General features: G+C 43.3%; 1 protein-coding gene across 1 annotated transcript in view; it reads left to right on the top strand.

The window, feature by feature from the left end:
- The window catches only part of EXOC5 (exocyst complex component 5), an 86,300-nt gene extending 63,677 nt beyond the window's left edge, over positions 1 to 22,623 (top strand). The window contains exons 15-18 of the mRNA XM_033951321.1: positions 487 to 573; positions 11,566 to 11,674; positions 13,476 to 13,691; positions 20,369 to 22,623. Of these exons, the coding sequence (XP_033807212.1) occupies positions 487 to 573; positions 11,566 to 11,674; positions 13,476 to 13,691; positions 20,369 to 20,557 (601 nt within the window). The 3' untranslated portion in view covers positions 20,558 to 22,623. The remainder of the gene's footprint in view (positions 1 to 486; positions 574 to 11,565; positions 11,675 to 13,475; positions 13,692 to 20,368) is intronic.
- The last annotated feature ends 372 nt before the right edge of the window (positions 22,624 to 22,995 follow it).

Below are 22,995 nucleotides of genomic sequence, written 5' to 3'. Positions count from 1 at the left end.
CGCCCCCCTTTTGCAGATCTGTATGGAAACATGCTCTATTCTATAAATGGGTGCTTAAGTGTGTTTTTGTGCAGATCTGCCTTTTCAGTGCCTTGCATCTGTTAAAATCATTTTTTTTCATGCTGAAAATTCAGTGCAGAAATAGTGCCTAATATTTGGCCCATGTATAGAATTTTCCCTCTTAGTATTGGGTATATCCACTTATTGTTTCTGGGAGAGAACAGTATGGGCCAGACTGTCCTCTTGTTATCTGTTGGGTACTTCTAAGTGGCCTGGACATGCCACTGTTGAAGATGGGACACTAAGTTTGATGGACCTCTGATCTGAACCAACATAGCATGTCTTATTTTTTTATGGAGGTTAATAAGTACTACCCGAGTTCTTGGTCATTAACACTTTCCCAGAATGAAATATTGGCTTGATCAGATCAGTTGTATGAGATTTATGTTTTCGGTTGGTAATATATTGATTTTCATACACTTGCAGCTCTTCTCCTAAACTGACTGAATGTCTCCAGAAAAAAAAGGATATCATAGAGCAAATGGAGGTGAAACTAGACACAGGCATTGACAGGCAAGTTTAATCTCATCACATTTCAAAAATAAATCTAGCTAACTCTTCCAGCAATTTGAATACCTCTTGTACTGGGAGGGGCCTAAGGCCCTGATTGTTTAAAGTAGGCTAGGGGCATCAGTACTGCATTGTTTTATGGGGACAGGTTTGGTACAGTGTATATGTATAGATAGATATGCCTTTCTCAAACAAAAGTTTGACCAAACAGTTAGCAAAAATACAATCGGATGTATTCGGACCCCAGAATAACTGAAGTTTGCCCAAAGAGCCACAAGTTAACAATAGTCTGCAGAGGAAATAAAAGAGGAGGAGGAATTGCCATCATAGCCAGAAACACCATAAACCTAAAAATACAAGACAAAACAACCAACCCATACATGGATTTACTAGCCTGTCAACTTTCAAGCACATCACTCAAAGGAACTCTAACATGCATACTCTGCTACATAACCCCAAATAACTGGAACACAGCAAAACCAATATTTGAAGAATTCATATATCGAAATTCACTAACGACAACCTACAACCTAATCCTAGGAGACCTCAACCTTCACCTCGAGAACCAATCATGCAAACATATAGAAATCTTACTATTATACCTTGAGGCCTTAACATATAAAATTCTAGATCCTCAAACCACACACAAAAAAGGACACCAACTCGACATTGCAGCCTACATGTCCCAACAACTCACACAACCAGAAATCCAAACATCAAATGGAAAATGGAACTGCTCCATATGGTCGGATCACTACACATACTCCTTCAAAATCAATTGGACCAATAACAAAAGCATTCCAATTAATCAATAAATAACTTACAACTCACACAAACATATAGATCCCACCATATTCTGGACAAAAGCTGACACCATAATCCCAAAGACTACACTCCCAAAGACTTCATTTCACAATTGAACCATCTAACTGCAACCATCTAACTGCAACCCTGGAAGAACAAGCTCCAGAAAAACCCAAAACCAAAATCCACAGAAAATCAGACAAGTGGTTCGACAACGAACTACTCCAACTCAAAAGGCAATGCAGACAACTAGAAAGAAAATGGAGAAAAAGTAGCCAAGAATCCGCAAAAACAGCATGGAAATAATGAACCAAAAACATAAGCAAAAACTGAAAGAAAAAAGAAAAATATACTACTCAAAACAAATAGAAGGACCCCAAGACATTAAAAAGCTATTCCAGCTACTAAAAAACCTCACAGATACCATACCTTACTTAGCCAACAGCAACTCCCCCCCTCCCTCAGCCACCCTCTTAGCCATATACTTCAAAAGCAAGATCGCAAACATCAAAGCCACGTTCGCTGGAACTCACACTCGCACAGAAGAGACCTCATTCCCCCCCCACAGAAAAAGAATCAGTTGCAGCAGATAGAACCTGGTCCCACTTTGCACCCATACAATGGTCAGACTTCAATAAACTATATAATAAATACAACCACGCAGCCTGTGACCTTAACCACTGCCCCCCATACCTATTGAAAGCTTCAAGTACACTATTCCGCTCCCTGCTCCTACAATGGATACAATCTCTACTCTTAGATGGACATTTCCCACAAGACCTCAGTGAAATCAATATAACTCCGATACTAAAAGACCCCAAAGGAACAACAGACCAACCATCCAACTACAGACCTATAGCCTCAATCCCACTGTACGTCAAACTGATGGAAGGCCTCGTAGCCAAAACATTAACCACATACCTAGAAAACCACAACTTACTCCACCCCACACAGCCAGGCTTCAGAACCAACTACAGCACTGAGACTAATGGACTGAGACTAATGGACACAGCGAGACAGCATCTCAGTACAGGCAAGAAAATCCTGCTCATACAACTAGACCTCTCTGCAGCCTTCGACCTGGTAGACCATGACATCCTCCTACAAACACTAGAATCCATAGGAATCTCAGGCAAGGTACTCGCGTGGTTTAAAGGCGTCTTACAATCCAGAACCTACAGGGTTAAAACAAATGAAGAAAAATCAGAACCATGGTCCAACTCCTGCGGAGTTCCTCAGGGATCACCTCTCTCTCCCACATTATTTAATATATACATAGCCTCCCTCAGTTCCTACTTAGACAAACATGGCATAACCTCATACAGCTTTGCAGATGACATCATCATTCTCCTCCCCTTCGCCCACCCAGAATCCACCATGACAGGCACAAAACAGAACTCTCAAAATAGTAGCTGCATGGATGACAAATCGCAAACTAAAACTTAAACTCTGACAAAACAAATTCATCCTCCTAGAAAACAGCAAAACTCCAACCTTAACAAAACTCGTAATAAACTCGATATCATACCCTATTCAACCCACACTAAAACTTCTTGGAGTTCTGATCGACAGAGGCTGTACCATGCAACCACAAATCAACAAAGTAATAAAAACATCATTCATGACTATGAGAAACCTAAGACAAATCCAAAAATTCTTCGGCAGGAAACAATTCTAACTTTTGGTACAATCTCTTATCCTTGGACTAATAGACTACTGCAACATACTATACCTCCCCTGCCCAGCAACCATGATAAAGCAATTACAAACAATACAAAATACAGCCCCAAGACTCATTTACTCATTGAAAAAATATGATCACATCACAGAAGCATACCATGACTCACACTGGCTCCCAATACAAGCAAGAATACACTTCAAATTCTACTGCCTACTATACAAAGCTATTAATGGAGAAAGCCCAACTTACTGGAACAACCGACTGGCCCAATCCACCTCAACCAGGCACAGGAGAACCCACTCACTATTCACACACCCACCAACCAAAAATGTCAAAAGAGAAAAACTTTGACAACCTAATGGCCACCAAAGCAGCTAAACTGGACAGACAAATCACCAATCTGCTGTCTACGACCACAGACTACAAAAAAGAAACTAAAACCCTACTCTTCAAAAAACACATAAAACCTGTTTAACATGACCAGTTCCTTCCATAACTCCACCTACCACACACTCCACCCATATCCAAGCTAAAATGTTTCTAATTACCCAACATGTTGCTCCTTAAGTTCTCGACAATTCTTATGTACCCGGTAATTCTTCTTAAGTTCTCGACAATTCTTATGTAAATTCTTTAGTTCTCGACAATTCTTATGTAATTCTTATGACAATTTTTATGTAATGTTACAACTCTTGTAACCTCCTGACAACTCTTTTGTAATCTGCCTTAAACCGCAAGGTAATGGTGGAATAGAAATCACTAATGTAATGTTGTATAACAAAATATATTGATAGAATAAGATAATTTCTAAAATGTTGACAGCCTAGAATAGTGGTTTTCCATAGTTTTTCAGTTTGGACACACCTGAGAGATAATGCTCACAGATGGTACAGAATGGTCCTCACTGACCTTTAGTCTAACACAGTATAGAAATTATTTTTTAATTAAATGTGCAAGAAGTTTCTGCAAGGCTAATATGTGCAAATAACATTCTGGTTCGCGTACAGATGTGTGCTGGCACTTTCATTTTTGTTCAGATATATGTGCACAGTGATGGCGCCTTTACCACAAAACCTTCATGTGCATGTATGTACCAAATGGACTTTCCCCGATTAGCATGCAAGTTTGTTTTATTGTTTATTGAAAGCTTCAAGTTTATTTAAAATTTCTTATACCGCCTAATCAGGCTTCTAAGCAGTGTACAATAATCATAAAAACATATATTGACTAAATATACAGATTTAAAGTTAGGGTTAACTAGTACATTCAAAGACGTTTGAAACTTGGACAAACAGGAACGGAAGGAAAAAAGGTGAGAACTACAATATTCTGAGAAAAAGGAAACAGATAAGGGAAGAACATTAGGAAGGGTTGCTGTAGACAAACTGTGTTTCAATGTGGAGTTTGCGTTTCCTGGGATGGTTTCAATACATACGTTATTAAACCATAATCAATGCTTGTGCTTTTGTAAAGGTGTTACAAAACAGAGTTAGCGTTTTCTGAGTTGTATTTGTTTCTGAGTTGCTTTTCAGTTTACAGTATCACATTAATCTTGCAGTAGAAGCTGCAGGCAGGGTCAGGGAAATAACCTGGTGTACCTTAATGTAATTCACCTTCAACTGCTTGCTAAAACCCCTAAAATAAATATATATGCACATACCCTTTTGCCGTTGTGATTATTTAAAATATGCTGAGGCAACAAAGTTGCTTCAGGAAATTGGACTTCTGCCAGACTTATTTGATTTTGTTTTTCAATTTTTTCTTCCAGTTTATGAATTATTTAAAATTTTATTCCATTGTTTTTACCCCTGTTCTTTTTATTTTATTAACTGAATTCTATTGTTTAACGGTTCCTCCCTTCTATTCCTTTTTACATATTCCTTTATTTCATTTATATATTATTTACATAGATGGTGTTCCTATATGTAAAGTTAGGAATTTCTATGAAATATTGTACATACTTCTCTCCTCTCCACTCCTTCCTGCCCTCCGTAGTCCTCCCTACCCTCTTCTAACCCCTTCCTCTGTGATATCTTTACTTTTTAGTAATTGTTTTCTCAGGTACTTTAGCTAGATTGTGAGCCTTCGGGACAGTTAGGGAAGTTTCAAGTACCTAATTTTATTTTTATTTTATTGTAACCCTTTCTGGGCTCTTGGGGAGGACGGGCTATAAAAATGAACAAATAAATAAATAAATACAGTAGCCAACTGTTCTGGGAAGTGTACAGGCCAATTAAAAAGAAATCTTGAAGTGAGGCAGTCCTGCAGACAAGTCAGATATTTTTGTCTGTGGGCCATCCTCTCCCACAGCTTTTTCCCTTTTGGCACGGCAGGTCCTCTGACTGAAGGAGCTCCGCTGGGGTTGCCAACTCTTTGCTAGAGATAAACCTGAAACCTGTCCTGCTCCATGCCTCTCCCTTGCTCCCTCACTCTCCCTCCAAATTTCTTGCCACACCTCCTGTTGCACCCTTTCCCTGTCAGCCCCTCTATAACAAACAGTCCATACTAGAGTTGCTATCTAGGAAGAAAAAAATGACACATGTGCATACATTCTATTATTACACAAACCCTGTCTGATGTTATGACAAACTAGGCACCCCAGTGGCAGATGACATTTAATGTGAGCAAGTGCAGAGTGATGCATGTGGAAAAGAGGAACTCAAATTATATCTGCATGATGCAGGGTTCTACATTAGGAGTCACTATCCAGGAAAAGGATCTAGGAGTCATCGTTGATAAGTCGAAACCCTTTGCTCGGTGTGCAGCGGCAGCTAATAAGGCAAATAGAATCCTAGGAATTATTAGGAAAGGAATGATATAATGCCTTTTTCTTGTACAATCCCACTCTATTCCTGGACAAGTGGGTTATGCATCCCATGTCACGAGACTGCTTGTAGGAAGCCTTATTTACATAATTTTTTAGACCCTCCCTTCCTAACTCAAGACTGTTCTCAGGTTTCCAGTTGCTTTCCTACATTTTTTTGCTTGTGTTTAATTTTTTTCTTAAAATTGGTATTTTACACGCTACCCTGTTTGACTTGAATCTCAATCTTGTTCTGCAATTGCTGGCTCATCTACCTTATGAGCCTTTGGAGCAGGCGTCCTTAATGGATCTCACTGTCAAGACAGTTTTCCTGGTTGCCATTACTTCAGCCCACAGGAGTTCCGAGCTTCAGGCTTTATCCTGCTGGAATCCTTTTCTTAGGATCACATATTCTCGCATGTTTCTATGCACTGTTCACTCTTTTCTCCCAAAGGTGGTCTCTAGCTTCCACATCAGCCAGGATATCTAACTTCCTACCTTTTTTCCCTCCAGTTCTACTAGAGGTGTTTCCTCTTCTTGGGCAGAGTTGATGGCAATCTCTTTGAAGGAGATTTGCAGAGCTGCTACCTGGTCCTCCTTACATACTTTTACCAAGTTTTACAGGATCAATGTGGTGGCCAAGCGGGATGCTCTTTTGGTAGCAGGCTTATCAGTCCCACCCTGACTCTATAGGATTGCTCCCACTTGTCCAAGAATAGAGCAGTATTGTGCAAGAATGAAAGATTAGGTTCTTACCTTTGCTAATCTTCTTTCTTGTAAATCCACACTCTATTCCTGGAACCTACCCTGGGAGTCTCTGGGATTCACCGATTAGGAAAGCCACAGAGAAGGGCAATGAAAATGATAAATGGGTTGGGACACCTATGAGGAAAGGCTAAAATAGCTAGGGCTCTTCCGCATGGAGAAGAGATGACTGAGGGGAGATATTGTAGTGATCTATAAAATACTGAGTGGAGTGGAATGGGTAGATGTCAATCGTTTGGTTATCCTTTACAAAACAACTAATATTAGGGGGCATGAAATGTAGCTACTAAATAATAAATTTAAAACAAACCACAGAAGATGTTTCTTTACTTAATGTGAAACTAAACTGAAATTCATTAAAAGAGAATGTGATAAAAACAGTTAGCTTAGCAGGGTTCAATAAAGGTTTGGATAATTTCTGCTACTACTACTTACAATTTATATAGTTCTGCCAGACACACTCAGCGTTGTACATTACGTTAATCATGAAGAGACAATCCCTGCTTGATAGAATTTACAGCCTAATCAGGCAGATAAACAGGACAGTTAGGGTAGGGAACTATAGAGGGAGTGACAAAATAGACGTCGTTACTTTACAAGTGGGTTGGAATTATTTTAGGAGTTAAAAGCCGCATCAAAAAAGTAAGCTTTTAACCTGGATATGAACACTGCCAGAGACAGAGCTTGACGTACTGACATACGGTGCAGTGAGATAGAAGGAACAGAGTCTGAAGTTGGCAGTAGAGGAGAAGGATACAGTTAAGAGAGACTTACCCAATGAGCAGAGTTTCAAGGGGGGGAATATAGGGGGAGATGAGAGAAGAGAGATACTGAGGAGCTGCAGAGTGAACGCACTTGTAAGTTACCAAGAGGAGTTTGAACTATATGTGGAAATGGATAGGGAGCCAATGGAATGACTTGAGGGAGAGAGGTAACGTGAGCATAGCAAAGTGGCAGAATAAAAACCATGCAGCAGAATTCTGAACAGATTGAAGGGGAGAGAGATGGCTCAGGGGAAGACCTGTGAGAAGCAGGCTGCTAATTTCCTAAAAGAAAAGTCCTTAAGCCATTATTAAGATGGGAAAATCTACTACTTATTTCTAGGATAAGTAGCATTAAATCTGTTTTACTCTTTGAGATCTTGCCAGGTACTTGCGACCTGGATTGGCCACTGTTGGAAACAGGATACTGGGCTTGATGGACCTTCAGTCTTTCCCAGTATGGCAGTGCTTATGTTAATCTTCAATGTCTGTCTCTTGCTGTAATTTTTTCTTACAAAATTACATTGATTTTTGCATCAGTATCCATTTCTCCTCTTTTGTTTAGACCAATTGAGCCATTAAGCATTGTGTATTTTATATCAGTTGTCATTAGATTAATTGCCCTTTAAACAAACTGTCTTTAGACTAATGTCTTGGACCCATGTTATCTTTAGTAGAAGATATTTTCAAAATAGGACATTGTTGATAGCTTTTTCAAAAATAGCTTAGCTAGATAAGAATTTTATTTCACTAAGTAGAGTAGACCAAGCACTAGCAGCTTAAGAAAATAAAGAAAAAACACTTTAAAAGATGAAATACCTCTAGGACAGTGATCTCAAACCCTTTGCAAGGTCACATTTTGGATTTGTAGGTACTTAGAGGGCCGCAGAAAAAATAGTTAATGTCTTATTAAAGAAATGATAACTTTGCATGAGGTAAGTACCTACAAATCCAAAATGTGGATTATCTGAAATCTGAAATTATCAGAAGCAATTAAGAAAATATTTATAAAATATAGTTTATAAATCTTTCCTTAATTACTTCTGATAATTTCAGCTATACACAGCTGAAAGCAGTGCAGCATGCAGAAAATGAAAAACTATCAAAGTATTAACTGCAAGAGACAAGATTTTGGATCAACTATTTTGAGGCCCTCGGTATTACAAAGAATGATTCTTTATGGGAAACTTGTGCCTTAAGTATCTGGTGGTTGCGTCCACAACTGCTTTCAGCTCTCACCTCCTCCAGCACCGGACACACGCACAAGCTGCACTGCCTCCAATGGTTACCTTACTTTCTGGAACGTTGCCCGCCTCATGTTCCCGCTTACTGAAGGTACTTCTGCTTCAGGCACAGCATTGGACAGAGGAGGATAGACAACCTCTTGTTGACCCTATAACACACCAGGGTTGTGGTGGGTTACCCTGTCTGAGAATCACAGGTCTGGAAACTGCTTTGTACTCGCTGGGAAAGAATAAGGGCTAGATTCACTAAGGATACCGATCATATCCTGTCCAGTTTGCGACCCCGACCCGATTCACTAACCTTACTCCCGATCCAATCTGTGCATACAAATGAGGGGGAATGGCATGCAAATGTAGGAAGGCAGCGATTCACTAACCAAAATCAGGAACATTGACTGGGATGGCCGATCAACAAAGTGACTGCTGGAGGGACCAGTCGCTGACGTCCTTTCCGACTGCCCTGCTCTCTGCCGCCCTGCTCTCTGCCCCGACTCTCATGCTCTTGCCGCCCCGCTCTCTGGCCCGACTCTCTTGCTCTTGCCGCCCCGCTCTCTGGCCCGACTCTCCTGCTCTTGCCGCCCCGCTCTCTGGCCCGACTCTCCTATTCTTGCCACCCCGCTCTCTGGCCCAACTCACCTGCTTGCCACTCTGCTCTCTGGCCCGACTCTCCTGCTCTTGCCGTCCTGCTTTCTGGCCTGACTCTCCTGCTGCCCCGCTCTCTACCCCGACTCTCCTGCTTGCCACCCTGCTCCCTACCCCAACTCTCCAGCTCTTTCCACCCCGACTCCGTGGTTTTAACCCGTGGGTTTAAAGCGGGGCTGCACTAAGGCGTGTTCTGTTAAGTTCCAGAACACACCACAGTGCAGCCCTGCTTTAAACCCGCAGATTAAAACTACGGGCTCACGAGTCAAAATTAAAAAAAAAAGTCAAAAAAGCAATTTTGTTCACGGAGAGCAAAAGCACATGCACAGACCATCTACAGGCAAAGAAGATGGGTCTGCGCATGCGTCAGGATCGCTCTCCAGCGATCCGTATGGTCGGTTGGGGGCGTGACTCGGATTGCCCCCATTTGCATGAGGACGCGTTGTGAATCGGGTGCCAGGCAACCTCAAGGATTGGATTGCAATCGGATTGGATCCATGAGGTTAGTGAATCTAGCCCTAAATCATTAGTCCATCTATTTGAATCCAGTTCCCAGCTTCTGTCTCATTCATTTTTAAAACTCCAGTTGCAGAGGTTCAGCACTTCACTGGTAACTTATTGGTCTGATTAGGAAGAACTTGTTAAGTGTAAAGGTTGTTGGTGATCAAATTGTCCATTTTGCAATGTAGGCTCACTAGCACTTGTCCTATCACCTGATTTTCTTTATAAACACCCTCATGTGTTTGAGCATTCACATCTGCTTTTAGCCTGCTTGATCTCCCAGTGAATAATTGTTCATGCTGCAGAAACTTTACTAGGTTTGAAAATGATTTGCTCCCTAGATCTGAGTCAAGACTTAGACAACCATAACATGGTTACTGACCTACCTTTCTTGTCTGCAAAATATTTTTCCAGAACAAGTTTGAGCATATTCATGGGGTAGTTGGGGGATGTTTGAACTAATACCCTAAGTGCAGGGGCATTACTTTGAGCTAATGGTCTAGTATAGTTTCTAACTTTTCAGTAAGGTGATGCCATTAGAATTAGACTGGGAATTAACAATGTTTGTTTATTTTATTTTATTTCATTCACTCATTCTTTATCCCGTTCTCTCCAAAGAGATCAGAATGGGTTACAGGTTAACATACATAATATACAGTTAACAGGTTACAATTTGCCATAGCTGCAGTACATGTTTTTCATGGTGGCATGTCAAAAGCGCGCAGGACAATGGTGTGCTGACAATCATGTGCCGACACCTGCTTGCAGGACGAATGCGTGCCACCAGTTCCACCGTTTTTATGCCTTCCCATTAGCGTTCTGGAGGGGGGAACCCCTCACTACACTTATAACTGCTCGCGCTCCCGCTGGGGCGGGGTGTGTGTGTGGGGGGGGGAACCCCCTCATTACACTGAAAACTCCCGTACAGCGAGAGAATGGAAGTTTTCAGTGTATTGGGGTGGTGGGGTTCCCCCTCTCAACCCCCCAATGGGAGCGCGACCAGTTATAAGGGTACGGGGGGTTCTACCCCCACCCAACCCTCAGAATATTAATGGTAAGGCATAAAAGCAGTGGAACTGGTGGCGCGCATTCATCCTGCATGCAGGTGTTGGTGCGTGACTGTTGGAGCACCAATGTCCAGCACGCTTTCATCGGTGTACCGTTTTTGATACAAGCTTTTATCCTAACTTGACACATACTAGGGATATAATACCAATACACATAATATTATAATAGTGGTATCTTCTTCTCTTCATTTTTCCTCCATTCTCTCTGTGTTTTCTTCTCTTTCTCCTTCTGTCTTGATCTCTGTCTTGCTGTATACCTTCTTCCTTTTTCCCTTTCTAGTCCCATGGTTACATAATCCTACAGTAGGGACACAGGGTAAAGGGTCATATATTTCTGTGGGTACCTCATATCCCCATAGCTGCCATTCTATATCCATATGTGCTTCCACCTTAGAAGCAGAAACGAACAGGTAGAGGGTCAGAGAATCTATGCTCAAGTCTGTGCTAAGCTACTTCTGCTAATGTAACAAGACTAGAGTGTAAGGACAGTGCATAGTGGCAGCACTGAATGGGAACCCATCCGAGGGATCGAGACAGTCGGACACAGCTCCTGGTTCATCATTCGAAAAGATCTGAGCCAGAGTCAGCTGTTAGGCTTGAGATTTACAAGACCTGCCCAATACTCAACCTGCTCTAGTCTTGTGTGCATATTCATGACTGAGCCAATGGATGCTACATTTCCTCAGTTCTGATGTATGAAAATCACTTTTATCTTTTTAATTCAAAGGACATTGAATTGTATGATTGGACAGATGAAGCACATCCTTACTGCAGAACAAAAGAAGACTGATTTTAAGCCAGAAGATGAAAATAATGTCTTGATTCAGTACACCAATGTAAGAGAAAAATAATTTTATCTTAAATAAGTAAAGTAGTCTAACAGTCTTTGATAGATTTAAGCATTTACTAAAAGTTTTAGGCACTAGTAATATGTCATAATATACTGTATTTTTCGCTCCATAAGATGCACCTGCCCATAAGACACACCCAGCTCTAGAGGAGGAAAAACCAAGAAAAAAAATTCAGAACCCTGTACCCTGTCCCCCACCCTCTGGTGGTCTAGTGGTAGGCCGGGGCAGGGTACAGGGCACATCTAGTGGTGGGCATGTCTAATGGTAGGCAGCCACAAGCCAGCCCCCAAACTAGCCAGCCAACCAGCTAGCTCCAGGCCAATCAGCAGCCCCAGGCAGGCTAGCCAGCCAGCCAGCCCAAGACCAGCCAGCCCCAGGCCAGCCAGCCAGCCCTAGGCAAGCCCCCCCCCATACCTTTTTTAATTCTGCCCAGCAGCTCCAGCCGGCTTCTCTCCCTCCCTGGCTGCTGCAGCAACCTTCACTCTTCGGGGCTCCTCATTTCCCGGCCAGCGGCGAAACAAATCAGGAGCGCGGATGTCAGGAGCAAGCTTTACGCTAGAGAATGACATGGTGACAAAATTCATCACCGTTCCCGTCCCCGTGGATAACCGCGGGAAACCATCTTCATGTCATTCTTTAAAGAGAGAGGGAAGAATCAGAGTATGAATGGCCACAACCACTGACCCACAAGCTTTGCTTTGAAGAATGCTGGTGTAGAAGGACTGAGGTTGAAATAGACACTAGAAAATGACATGGGATTATTTCCCGCGGTTATCCGCGGGGACGGGAACGGTGATGAATTTTGTCACCGTGTCATTCTTTACGCTCTCCTGCTCGGCCCCGCGCTGCTTTCCGAATGGCTGCCGTAAGTTCTCGCAAGAACCTACGGCAACCATTTGGAAAGCAGCACAGGGCTGAGTAGAAGAGCGTAAAGCTTGTTCCTGACATCCGCGCTGCTGATCTGTTTCGCTGCTGGCTGGAAATAAGACGAGGGTCCTGGACCACCAGGTAAAAAAGGGGGAATGGCGATGACGGACGGACGGGGGTGTGTGTGTGTTAAAATAAAAAGGTGGTTCGGCGAGTGGGTTTTACAGTGGTACAGTGGGGGGGGAGGGTAACAAAATTTGTACCTTTGCTTCATAAGATGCACCAAGATTTCCACCCACTTTTGGGTGGAAAAAAGTGCGACTTATCGAGCGAAAAATACGGTAGATTCTTCAACAAGGTGGCTGATAAGACTGGTTTAAAACTGCTTTCAAGCAGATGTTAGATGATGGTCTGTGAGGATAATCTGGCTCCAGTGAAGCAGGTCCAGAAACAAAATGCATTATCCAGCCACCATGCAGAAAGCATTTCTCAGCAGCATTATTATCCTTTAAATTCCCTCAGTTAACACTTTTTTCTCTTACCTAGTATTGCTTGAGAGACGTTTGAGCATTCTGATCTTTTTTAAAATGTTCTGCAACTGTAAAACCTCTCGAAGGGATATACCTTTACTTCTGATTGGCCTTCCCAGATATTTGTCTGCTACTACAGTTAGAATTTGGCATGTACATGCTAGGTAGTATTGAAAGGCTGAAGAATGAGGATATGTACAGGATGGTGCGTGATGTGGATGTGTATATTGTCTCTTTAACTTGTTTGATAACCTGACAAATGAGTCGTATAGCATATAGTTACTGAAGGGAATCTATTATATAATTACTGGAGGTAATCCTATACTGTTCTGTTTATCAGATGATATAACAAGACCAACACCTTTTAAAAATTCACACTTTTTTTCTAGGCCTGTGTTAAAGTTTGTGGCTATGTCCGAAAACAAGTAGAAAAGATCCGAAATTCCATGGACGGGAAAAACGTTGACACAGTACTTATGGAATTTGGAGTTCGTTTTCATCGACTTATTTATGAACATCTGCAGCAGTATTCCTACAGCTCTATGGGAGGCATGCTTGCAATTTGTGATGTGGCAGAGTACAGGAAATGTGCCAAAGACTTTAAGGTCGGTGTTCTTGTTTGAGAAATATGGACAAGAGTGTACAGAGGAGGATGTCATTAATTGGCCACACAATGCAGTACTTTCAAGGGACACAATCTGAAATCTTTTTGCCTTTGGAGGACAGACATTGGAAAAACCCAGAGAGGAACTCTGGCCTGACAAATAGATTGTGAAGTAAATCTGTGGATATGCTATTGAGGCCTGATTCTATAAATGGTGCCTAGCAACATCTATATTGTAGACACCACTCGGCAAAGTTGTCAATCAACCACTTGGCGCCGTTTATAGAATCCCATCTAGCGGTGCCTAGGCATCCTAGAGGTAGGTGCTGGTATATTAGGCTAGAGTTTTCCTGGCTCAGTTTACTGGTGCCTAACTCAGACACCTAGCAACGCCTAAGTAAACCATGCCTATTCGCTACCTCCTAATCACTCTTGCTTTTTAGGTAGGCATCAGAAGACAGGTAATAACCATAGCACTGCTCAAAAAATCGTGCAAAATGTAGAAAAGTATTTCATGCTTTTCGACATTTTGCACGATTTTTTGAGCAGTGCTATGGTTATTACCTGTCTTCAGAATCAAGTTCCTTTTTATGGCGGGGTCTCCTGAAGCAGACACTGAAACGGGGCCGCGTCGGGACCCCACATAGCTTTTGCTATTTGAATCAAGTCAAGCTCTTAAGCTAAGTTGAAAGTATTAGTGGCAACCTGAATTGCAAGAAAGTTTCTTTTGACCTATTTGCATACAGTAGTTTCAATTAAGTAATCAAGTGTTACAAACTTAGTTGATACACTTTTACACCTTTGAGCTGGTCTCGCTTTTAACATTGATTAAGCAATGATTGGAAGACAAACTCTTTTCCCAAGAGGGGGTAACCTCTCCCTCTTCAGAGTTTTATTTCTCTGAGCTAAGTTTTTGTATAGCGAGCCCTCCTCTTAGGCTGTGTATATTATTGAGTCAGTCTTTTTTTTCTTATAGTTCAGTGCTTTTTCTGACTCTTAGCAATCTAGTCCCTGCTGAAGTTATAACATGAATTTTAGGTTAGGCATAGATTTTAGTTAGGCGTTGCTAGTCAGCCTCAATTACAGCACCTAGCGGCGTTTAAGTAAGACACCATTTATAGAATCAGGCCCTTACTGCCTACCTTGCCATTCACAGATATAACCACCCATTTGGGTGCCTAGGGAAGCCAAGTTGAAATGCAGTTTGTTTTCCAAAAAGTGATTAAAACATGGTTGTTTCCACTACAGTTTGGATGAATGGTATGAGTATATTAGCTTGCTGATAAATCAAGCAAGCCAACTTAAATTTAATTAATGAATCAAATGGAAGGCAGTGCAATGATGTCAACAAAGGCGATGCTCTATCAAATTTGCCTAGGCAAAAAATAAGTCTAGCTGTAGTGTTCTAGAGAAATTGAAGCTTCTGTATCGCTTGGTAGACTGATACAGTCCTTATGAATGGGTAATATGCCTCACTGCTACCAGCAGGTGGAGACTGAGATCAAACTTGTATATCAGCATAGCATGCCCCTCTTGCTACTCCAGTTTTCCTCAGTCTCCGGTAGCAGGTGGTAAGACTTTTCAGCTCCCCTCTTAGCACTGTTAGAACTTTGTTTGTGGACTCCTGGTTCCCCTTTTTTGTGCCAGATAGAGCTTGGGCATGTTCTGTTTGGGGATCTGTCCGACCTCAGGGGTGTTAAACCTGGCGGGTTTCGTGCTAGGTCCCTCCCCCCACCTTCCTCCACCTCTCCATATTTTTGTAGTGGGCCTCAGCAGGCGGCCTGGCCCTCTGGTTGGTCAGCTCTCCAGCTTTGAGAGCTGTGGAGTCTGTTCTGACTAAGTAAAAAGACATAACAAAAAAATCCTGAGGTGTGCTGGACTAAAGGGCTCATTTCCCTTTATAATTGCCTTTTTTTGTGTGTTTTTTCTCAGATAACCGGCACTTTCTTTACAGCTAGGTTGGTTTACAGCACAATGAGCTCTTTTAAAGGGAAAAAGTGCTCCTTGTGCTCCAGGCGCGAGGTATTCGTTGCCGGCCTGTGCAAGCATTATGCAGGCCGGAGCGGTGGGGAAACCTCATCGGCAGCGGATGCAGGCAGCCAGGATACCACGCCGCATGTGCCTTGCGGTTCGGCTTTGGATCATGGGGAAGCCCGAGCTTACCCCGACGTCCACGCAGGGGGGTTCCCCTGCCGCCGACAGTCAGGGAACACAGGATTCCCTTACCACTGGTTTGACTGGGGATTCCCTTTTCACGTTGGTCGGTTCCTCAGCCTCAGAGTCAGGAAAGTCCCAGGCTTTTCAGACACAACAGGCCGCAAGAGCTCCCATTTTGGGCGTTTTCAGGTCCAATTTCGGCGGGAATCTCCTCATTCATTTTAGTTACCTCAGGTGACCTTTCACCTGTTCTGGAAATACAGGGGCAAGGTATGTCAGGATCCCCTGCTGGGGCAGGGAGTCCCTTGGGGCCGCCAGGGGTCTTTCCTCCTAAATTTATGTTAGCACTTTGTAAAGCTTATTTGCTGGCGGCAGGAGGTTCCGTGTCTACTCCGGGGGTCTCGGTGGGGAGGAGATGTACCCTCAACATCTTCCCCGGTGTGGCCCCACACAGCAGCAGTTTTGCCTTCCTCTACTCCTCTCTCAACCAAATGCCCGAGGGTCTCTTGGGGGGATGATTTTTTTCCCAGAGGAGCACGAGGTGATTGATGAGGACCTGGACCCTTGAGGAGAATTCCAGGATTCTCTTGGGGGGCCGGATTCCGCTGGCGAAGAGTTTGAGCACCCCCCAGCTGGCACAGATGCATCTGTGGTGCACATTTTTCAGTGGGAAGAGCTCCATGAGTTAATCCTTCAGGTCTCCTCGGTTTTGCACTCTGAGGACACCGTGTCGGAGCCCCCGTGTATGATGGACCCCTTGCTTAAAGGGATTCACTCTGCTTCCCGCTCTTTTCCTATGCATCAGGATATTCGGGACATCATGCTCGCACAGTGGCAGGTGCCGGAAGCCCCTTTACGCTTTGCATGCTCCATGGCCCGCCTGTATCCCATTCCAGAAGGGGATAGGGAAACTGAAGTCGCCTGTAGTGGATGCGGTGGTCTCAGCCATCTCTAAGCGGCATACCGTGCCTGCTGAGGGCGGTGCAGCCTTGAAGGACCCGGAGGAGTGTAAGTTGGAGTCCCTCCTTACACAGAGTTTTGTTGTGACAGATCTGTTGGTCCAGGCGGCTATGTGTGGCGGGCTGGTGGCTTGGGCGTGTTTTCATTGGGCCCAGCAAGTACTTGATGATAAATCTGAGAATTAGGACTTGCTAAGGCAGGCAGTTGCCAAAATCGGATTGGGTGCTTCTTATCTCTCGGATGCTATATATGACCTCTTGCAAGCTTCTGCCAAGTCTCTGGCCTTAGGAATGGCAGCATGCCGTACCTTGTGGCTTCGCGCTTGGTCGGCGGATTTGGCATCCAAAGCTAAGTTGACGAAGTTTCTTTTAAAGGATCTTTCTTGTTTGGTGAGGACCTGGACAAGTTGGTTCAGACTCTCACTGATTCTAAAGTGCCTTGTTTGCCTGAGGATAGGCCTAGGTCGCTGGCTCAAGGTGGCGCTGCTTGTGGGCATAGGCGTGATTTCCACCGTTTCCGCTCCGGTTGAGGGGCTGTTTCTTTTCAGTCTTCTGGGTTCTCAAGAGGCAGGTTCTTCAGCACATGCAGTCCTTTCGTGGGGCCCGCCGGGGTGCAGATAACGCCCCCGCCGGGTCCCCTGCCGCCCGTCCTGCACAATGACTTCTTGCCGGCGCCCGTCTTGGTTCCAGTGGACGCCCGGTTGAGAGACTTTTATCCACAGTGGGCAGACATCACGTCCAATCAGTAGGTTCTGGAAGTGATCCGGGACGGCTATGCGCTGGAGTTCGCCTGGTCCTTGCCAGACCGTTTTCTCGCTTCTTCCTCGCAGGTGATGTTGAAGCAGCAGTCCCTTCAAAGATTGTTAGATCTTCATGCGGTGGTTTCAGTTCCCCCGCTGGAGTGGGGCACAGGTTGGTACTCAATTTACTTTGTGGTGCCAAAGAAAGAAGGGACCTTTTGACCCATCCTGGATTTGAAGGGGGTCAACAGGGCTCTTCACGTGCCTTCCTACTGCATGGAAACTCTGCAGTCTGTGATTCTGGCGGTTCAGCCGGGGGAGTTTCTGTCCTCTCTTGATCTGACTGAAGCCTACTTACACATTCCTATTCAGGGCTCCCATCATCGCTTCCTGTGCTTTGCGATCTTGGGGCAACACTATCAGTTCTGTGCACTTCCCTTTGGTCTGGCCACGGCTCCGCGGATGTTCACCAAGGTGATGGTGGTTGTCATGGCGGCATTGCGCAAAGAGGGCATGCTTGTTCATCCTTGTCTGGGCGACTGTTGATTCGAGCCAAGTCGTTCCAAGAGAGCACTGGGGTCACGGCTTGGGGGGGGGGTGGAGTTTCTGCAGTCGCTGGGATGGGTAGTTAACCTTGTAAAGAGCCAGTTGTCTCCATCTCAGCGCCTGGAATATCTTGGGGTTCTGTTCGACACCTCTTTGGGGACTTCCTAAGTCATCACATGCTAAATCCTGGAGAGTGGTGTCTAATCTCCGTGGCCTTTCAGTTGATAGTGCAGTCTTGGGGTCAGCCCCTCATGGATCTGATGGCCACAAGTGTCAACGCCAAATACCCACTTCTTCAGTCGTTGCAGAGACGGTCGGGCCAAGGGCCTGGATACTCTGGTTCAACCATGGCCAACGGAAGGGCTGTTGTATGTGTTCCCTCCGTGGCCATTAGTGGGCAGAGTTCTTCTCCGCATGATTTGCCATCCGGCCCTCGTGGTTCTGGTGGCTCTGGATTGGCCTCGACCGTGGTACGTGGATCTGGTGAGGCATCTGGTGGCGGATCCTATTCCTCTGCCTCTCTTGGACGACCTCCTAACTCAGGGTCCCATTCCAATGTTCGATCCAGGTCCCTTTTCCCTGATGGCTTGGCTCTTGAAAGGGGTCGCCTAGGTAAGAAGGGATATTCAGATAAAGTGATCTCAATGCTCTTGGGATCCTGGAGGCTTTCCACCTCTTGGGCTTATGTGAAGGTTTGGCGTCTATTTGAGGAGTGGTGTGATGCGTATGGAGTGATCTCTTTTCATGCTTCCCTGCCTAACATCTTAGAATTCTTGCCTGGATAGGGAACTGGCATGGTCTTCTCTCCGGGTTCAGCTTGTGGCCTTGTCAGCCTTTTGGGGGTTCTTGAAAGGACAGCATTTGACTGCCATTCCTGATGTGCTTCACTTCTTGTGGGCAGCCAAGTTGCTCAGGCCTCCCGTACAACCCTCTGTTCCATCTTGAGATCTGAATCTGGTTCTGTCTGTTCTGGTGCACCCTCCTTTTGAACCGTTGGGTGACTGCTCTTTGAAGGACCTTACTCTTAAGGTGGTGTTCTTGGTGGCCATTACTTCAGCTAGACATGTTTCTGAGCTGCAGGCTTTCTCTTGTCTCCCTTCTTGGAGTTTTCTAGGGAGCGGGTTGTCTTGAGGCTTGTTCCTTCCTTTCTGCCAAAAATGGTTTCTCCTTTTCATGTCAATCAATCTGTAGTCCTCCCGGTGTTGGGTTGTCGGGAGGGATCTTCTGAGCAGAGACAGCTGCGCAAGTTGGATGTTAGTCGGGTCCTTCGTTGTTATGGACAGAGGACCCAGGAGATCAGGAAATCAGATCATCTCTTTGTCCTTCTAGCAGGTTCTTGTAAGGGCGCTTCTAAGGCTACTATTGCGCACTGGATCAGGGAGACTATTGCTTCCACTTATCTTCTGCAGAAGAAGCCTGTTCCAGACTTTCTCAAGGCTCATTCCACTAGGGGTTAGGCAGCTTCTTGGGCTGAGTCTTCTCTAGTGCCTCTAGTGGATATTTGCAAGGCTGCAGTTTGTTCTTCTCTGCATTCCTTTGTCAGACACTACCATGTGGATGTTCACATGCGTTGGGATGCAGTATTCGGTGAATGTGTTCTGGTGTTGGCCCTTCGGGGGTCCCACCCTTGATGGGTACTGCTTTGGTATGTCCCATTCGTAAGGACTATACAGTCTACCAAGCGATACAGAAGGAGAAATTTAGGTTCTTACCTGCTAATTTTCTTTCTGTTAGCTTGTAGACTGGTATAGTCTCCCACCCTGTCTGTCTTTGTGCGGTGTTTGCGGGTTTTTGCTCATGTGCAGATTTTGAATTTTTCTGCGAGTTCTAGTATTTTTCTAGGGCCGGGAAGAATTAAGAACAGCAGTGATGGCTCAGCTAGCTTAGCTGGTGAGCTGTGGGGATGTTTTACTTCCAGGATCAAGTTCTATACATGTTCCAACAGTTGTTTAAAAATGTTTGTTGTTTTCTTACACTCCTGTTTGGAGTATCATTTACTGTTTTTCAGTTAAGAAATTTCCTAGGTTCTCCTTGGCGGTTCGGCAAACTGGAGTAGCAAGAGGGGCATGCTATACTGATATACAAGTTTGAACTCAGTCTCCACCTGCTGGTAGCAGTGAGGCATATTACCCATTTGTAAGGACTATACCAATTTACAAGCTAACAGAAAGAAAATTAGCAGGCAAGAATCTAATTTCTCCTTTCTTTGTAATCAGTAATAGTTTTCATAATACAGAATACATTTTGATATTCTATTTTGCTTTTTCCCAATACAGATTCCACTTGTGTTACAACTTTTTGATACCTTGCATGCCCTTTGCAACCTCCTTGTGGTAGCTCCAGACAACCTAAAGCAGGTGTGCTCTGGGGAACAGCTCGCCAGCCTAGAGAAGAGCATGCTTCACTCCTTTGTGCAGCTGAGGGCAGACTATAGATCTTCACGCCTCGCTCGCCACTTCAGCTGAGACTGCGAGTGGATCTCACCTTTGCTGGGTCCTGAATGAAAGCACAGGGGATTGTTCTATATTAAACAAAAGTTACTTTACTTTTTAAAGGACCGTAATGACTGGACAGAACATGAAAGGCAGCCATATTTGAGAGATTTTATTTGAAGACTTCTCATTAGAAACAATTATTATACTGATATTTTTCCACATCATCTAACTTGATCCACTCCCTCCCACAGTGCTGAAATGGTTGAAAGCCAGTCAGTACTAATTTTGTACTTGAAAATATTTATGTAGGAAGACAGTCATTTACAATATTTGACCTGTATCTTTAATTAACAGATTTCCATTTGTGAAGTTTCCACTACAGCACATACGTAATATGACAGAACTGCTTAAAATATGTTTATTATCTGATTCTAATGACATTTATTTCAGCACAATTGGTCAATTATTTTTACCCATTCCTATTTCTATGCCATTTGAGTATTTCAGAATATAATAATCTCTTTTGGTATCATTTCTTGGATTAAGTACACTGTAGCTCTTTTGGATTGCTTTTTGATGCAACGATATCCCGGGAAAGATGTAATTTATGTACAGATCTTTAGGCTAAATCAAAATTAGTGACAAGTTTTATGCTAATATTAATCAGAAGTCTGTATCTGCTTAGCCTGGTACTCTTGTTTACATGCATTTTAATTTAATACAACCTTTATATTTTACATTGTATAGTTTTGGGGAGTAATAGAACTTTGGGGCTTGTATATAACACAAATCAAGATTTTTGGGGTTAAGCAGAAGTATGAAATGTCATTTAACCTTTGCCATTGCATTAGTAGGGGGAATGCCACAGCAATCATCTTGTACGTAATTTAACTTGTTGGAGCCTTGTCTAGGAATTGTCATCAGGCTGCATAGTGCAGTATGTAAAGCAGAGGTTACAATTGTCTGATCTTTGTTGTGAACAGCATCCTATTTCTAATCACTGGGTATAGCCCTACATTTTTTTGTCAATGCCCAGGGAATGGAAAAATAGGTGGAAGGCACAATTCTCTCTGTTTGAGTTGGAGGAATGGAATGCCCTGTTATACACTGCAGTGGTTTATAAGTTACATTTGGGCTGCCACTGCTTTTTCCATATCCACTTGAAGGATGACCCCTTTTGGAAGCAACGGGGAAGCTAGTATGCTTATCTAGATAAGCTACCTACAGGGGAAACAAAAGTGGTGTCATTCTTCATTGTGCTTGTAGACATCCCATTTGGGGGGTTATTTACTAACAGCATGCGCAGTCTGCTGCGGGGCCCACGGGAATTAAATGGACCCTGTGGTGGCTTGCACACCAAACCTTGATAAATGACCTCCTTTAAGTGGTCCCACTTCAGCATCTTCCTGCCCCTTCACAAATTTCCAATCCTTAATTGTGGATATTTTCCTTTGTGGCTTCAAAATATCATTTTTGCAGCTTCCAGTTACATCGCAAGAGGAAGGTTTCTTGCTGCAAAGAACTGAATTGTTTTATTCAGTGCAGTATTAAATTGGTAAATGAGGGCAATATGGCTTTTGACAGCTTCAGAGCTCTTCTTTTCCTTGAACACAGCAGAGCTGCAAAGAGCCAGAACCGTACTGAAGGCAGTGCTTATACCACTGCCATGTTAGAAAGCTTTGATGCGAATTCAAATTATAAGTCTGTTGCTGAAGCCAACGATTGCATAAGGCAGTGGTTCTACTAACCATATAAAGTCTTTGTACAAGGTGTCAAATTGTAAACACTTCAGCGCCCTATTGAATGAAAAAGTGTAAGTTATCATTTTAAGACTACAAATCACAGAAGTGCTTCAGAATTTTTATACTTTGTACCTTGTCTTGTTTTGAGTTATATTTTAAAGTATTGCATATACTAATCATTGTACTCTTTTTCTTAAATACAATATTAGCTATTTTGATTTCTGTGCACAACTTCTCTGCAGTATTTTCCATTATGTTCATTAAGAGAATGCCGACAAAATCTAATAATAGGAGAGTAATTGCATTTCAAACATTGTAAACATTTTTTCCACAATAAACAAAAATTCCCCCTCCGCATGCTTTTTGTTCATTTCAATCCATTTCAGCATTAAAACAGCTTCATAGTTAACTTCATAATTTATTTTTTATATTGAAAAGATCCAAAGTAATTGTAGGAAAGCAAAATTTAAAGGGTCTGTCACTTAGCAGTAGATGGCAGAACCTTTGGGAATCACAGTTAGGAAAATTGTATTCAGCCTCATTTTAGGTCATAGAAATGGGAATTGAGATATACAGGTCAGTGTGCCTCAAGTTTCACCAGTATTTTAGAACAAAATCTGCTAATGTAGAGCCTTTCTGAAAAACAGGAGAAGTAGGCATTTATGCACTGGAGATGTGTACATAAATATTTTTTTCAGAAAAAAAAATCACAAAGGACTCCTTTTA

The sequence above is a fragment of the Geotrypetes seraphini genome, chromosome 7 (assembly GCF_902459505.1).
Source record: "Geotrypetes seraphini chromosome 7, aGeoSer1.1, whole genome shotgun sequence".
Taxonomy (NCBI): Eukaryota; Metazoa; Chordata; class Amphibia; order Gymnophiona; family Dermophiidae; genus Geotrypetes; species Geotrypetes seraphini.
The sequence above is the reverse complement of the archived record's forward strand: the minus strand, read 5'-3'. Positions and strand labels throughout refer to the sequence as shown.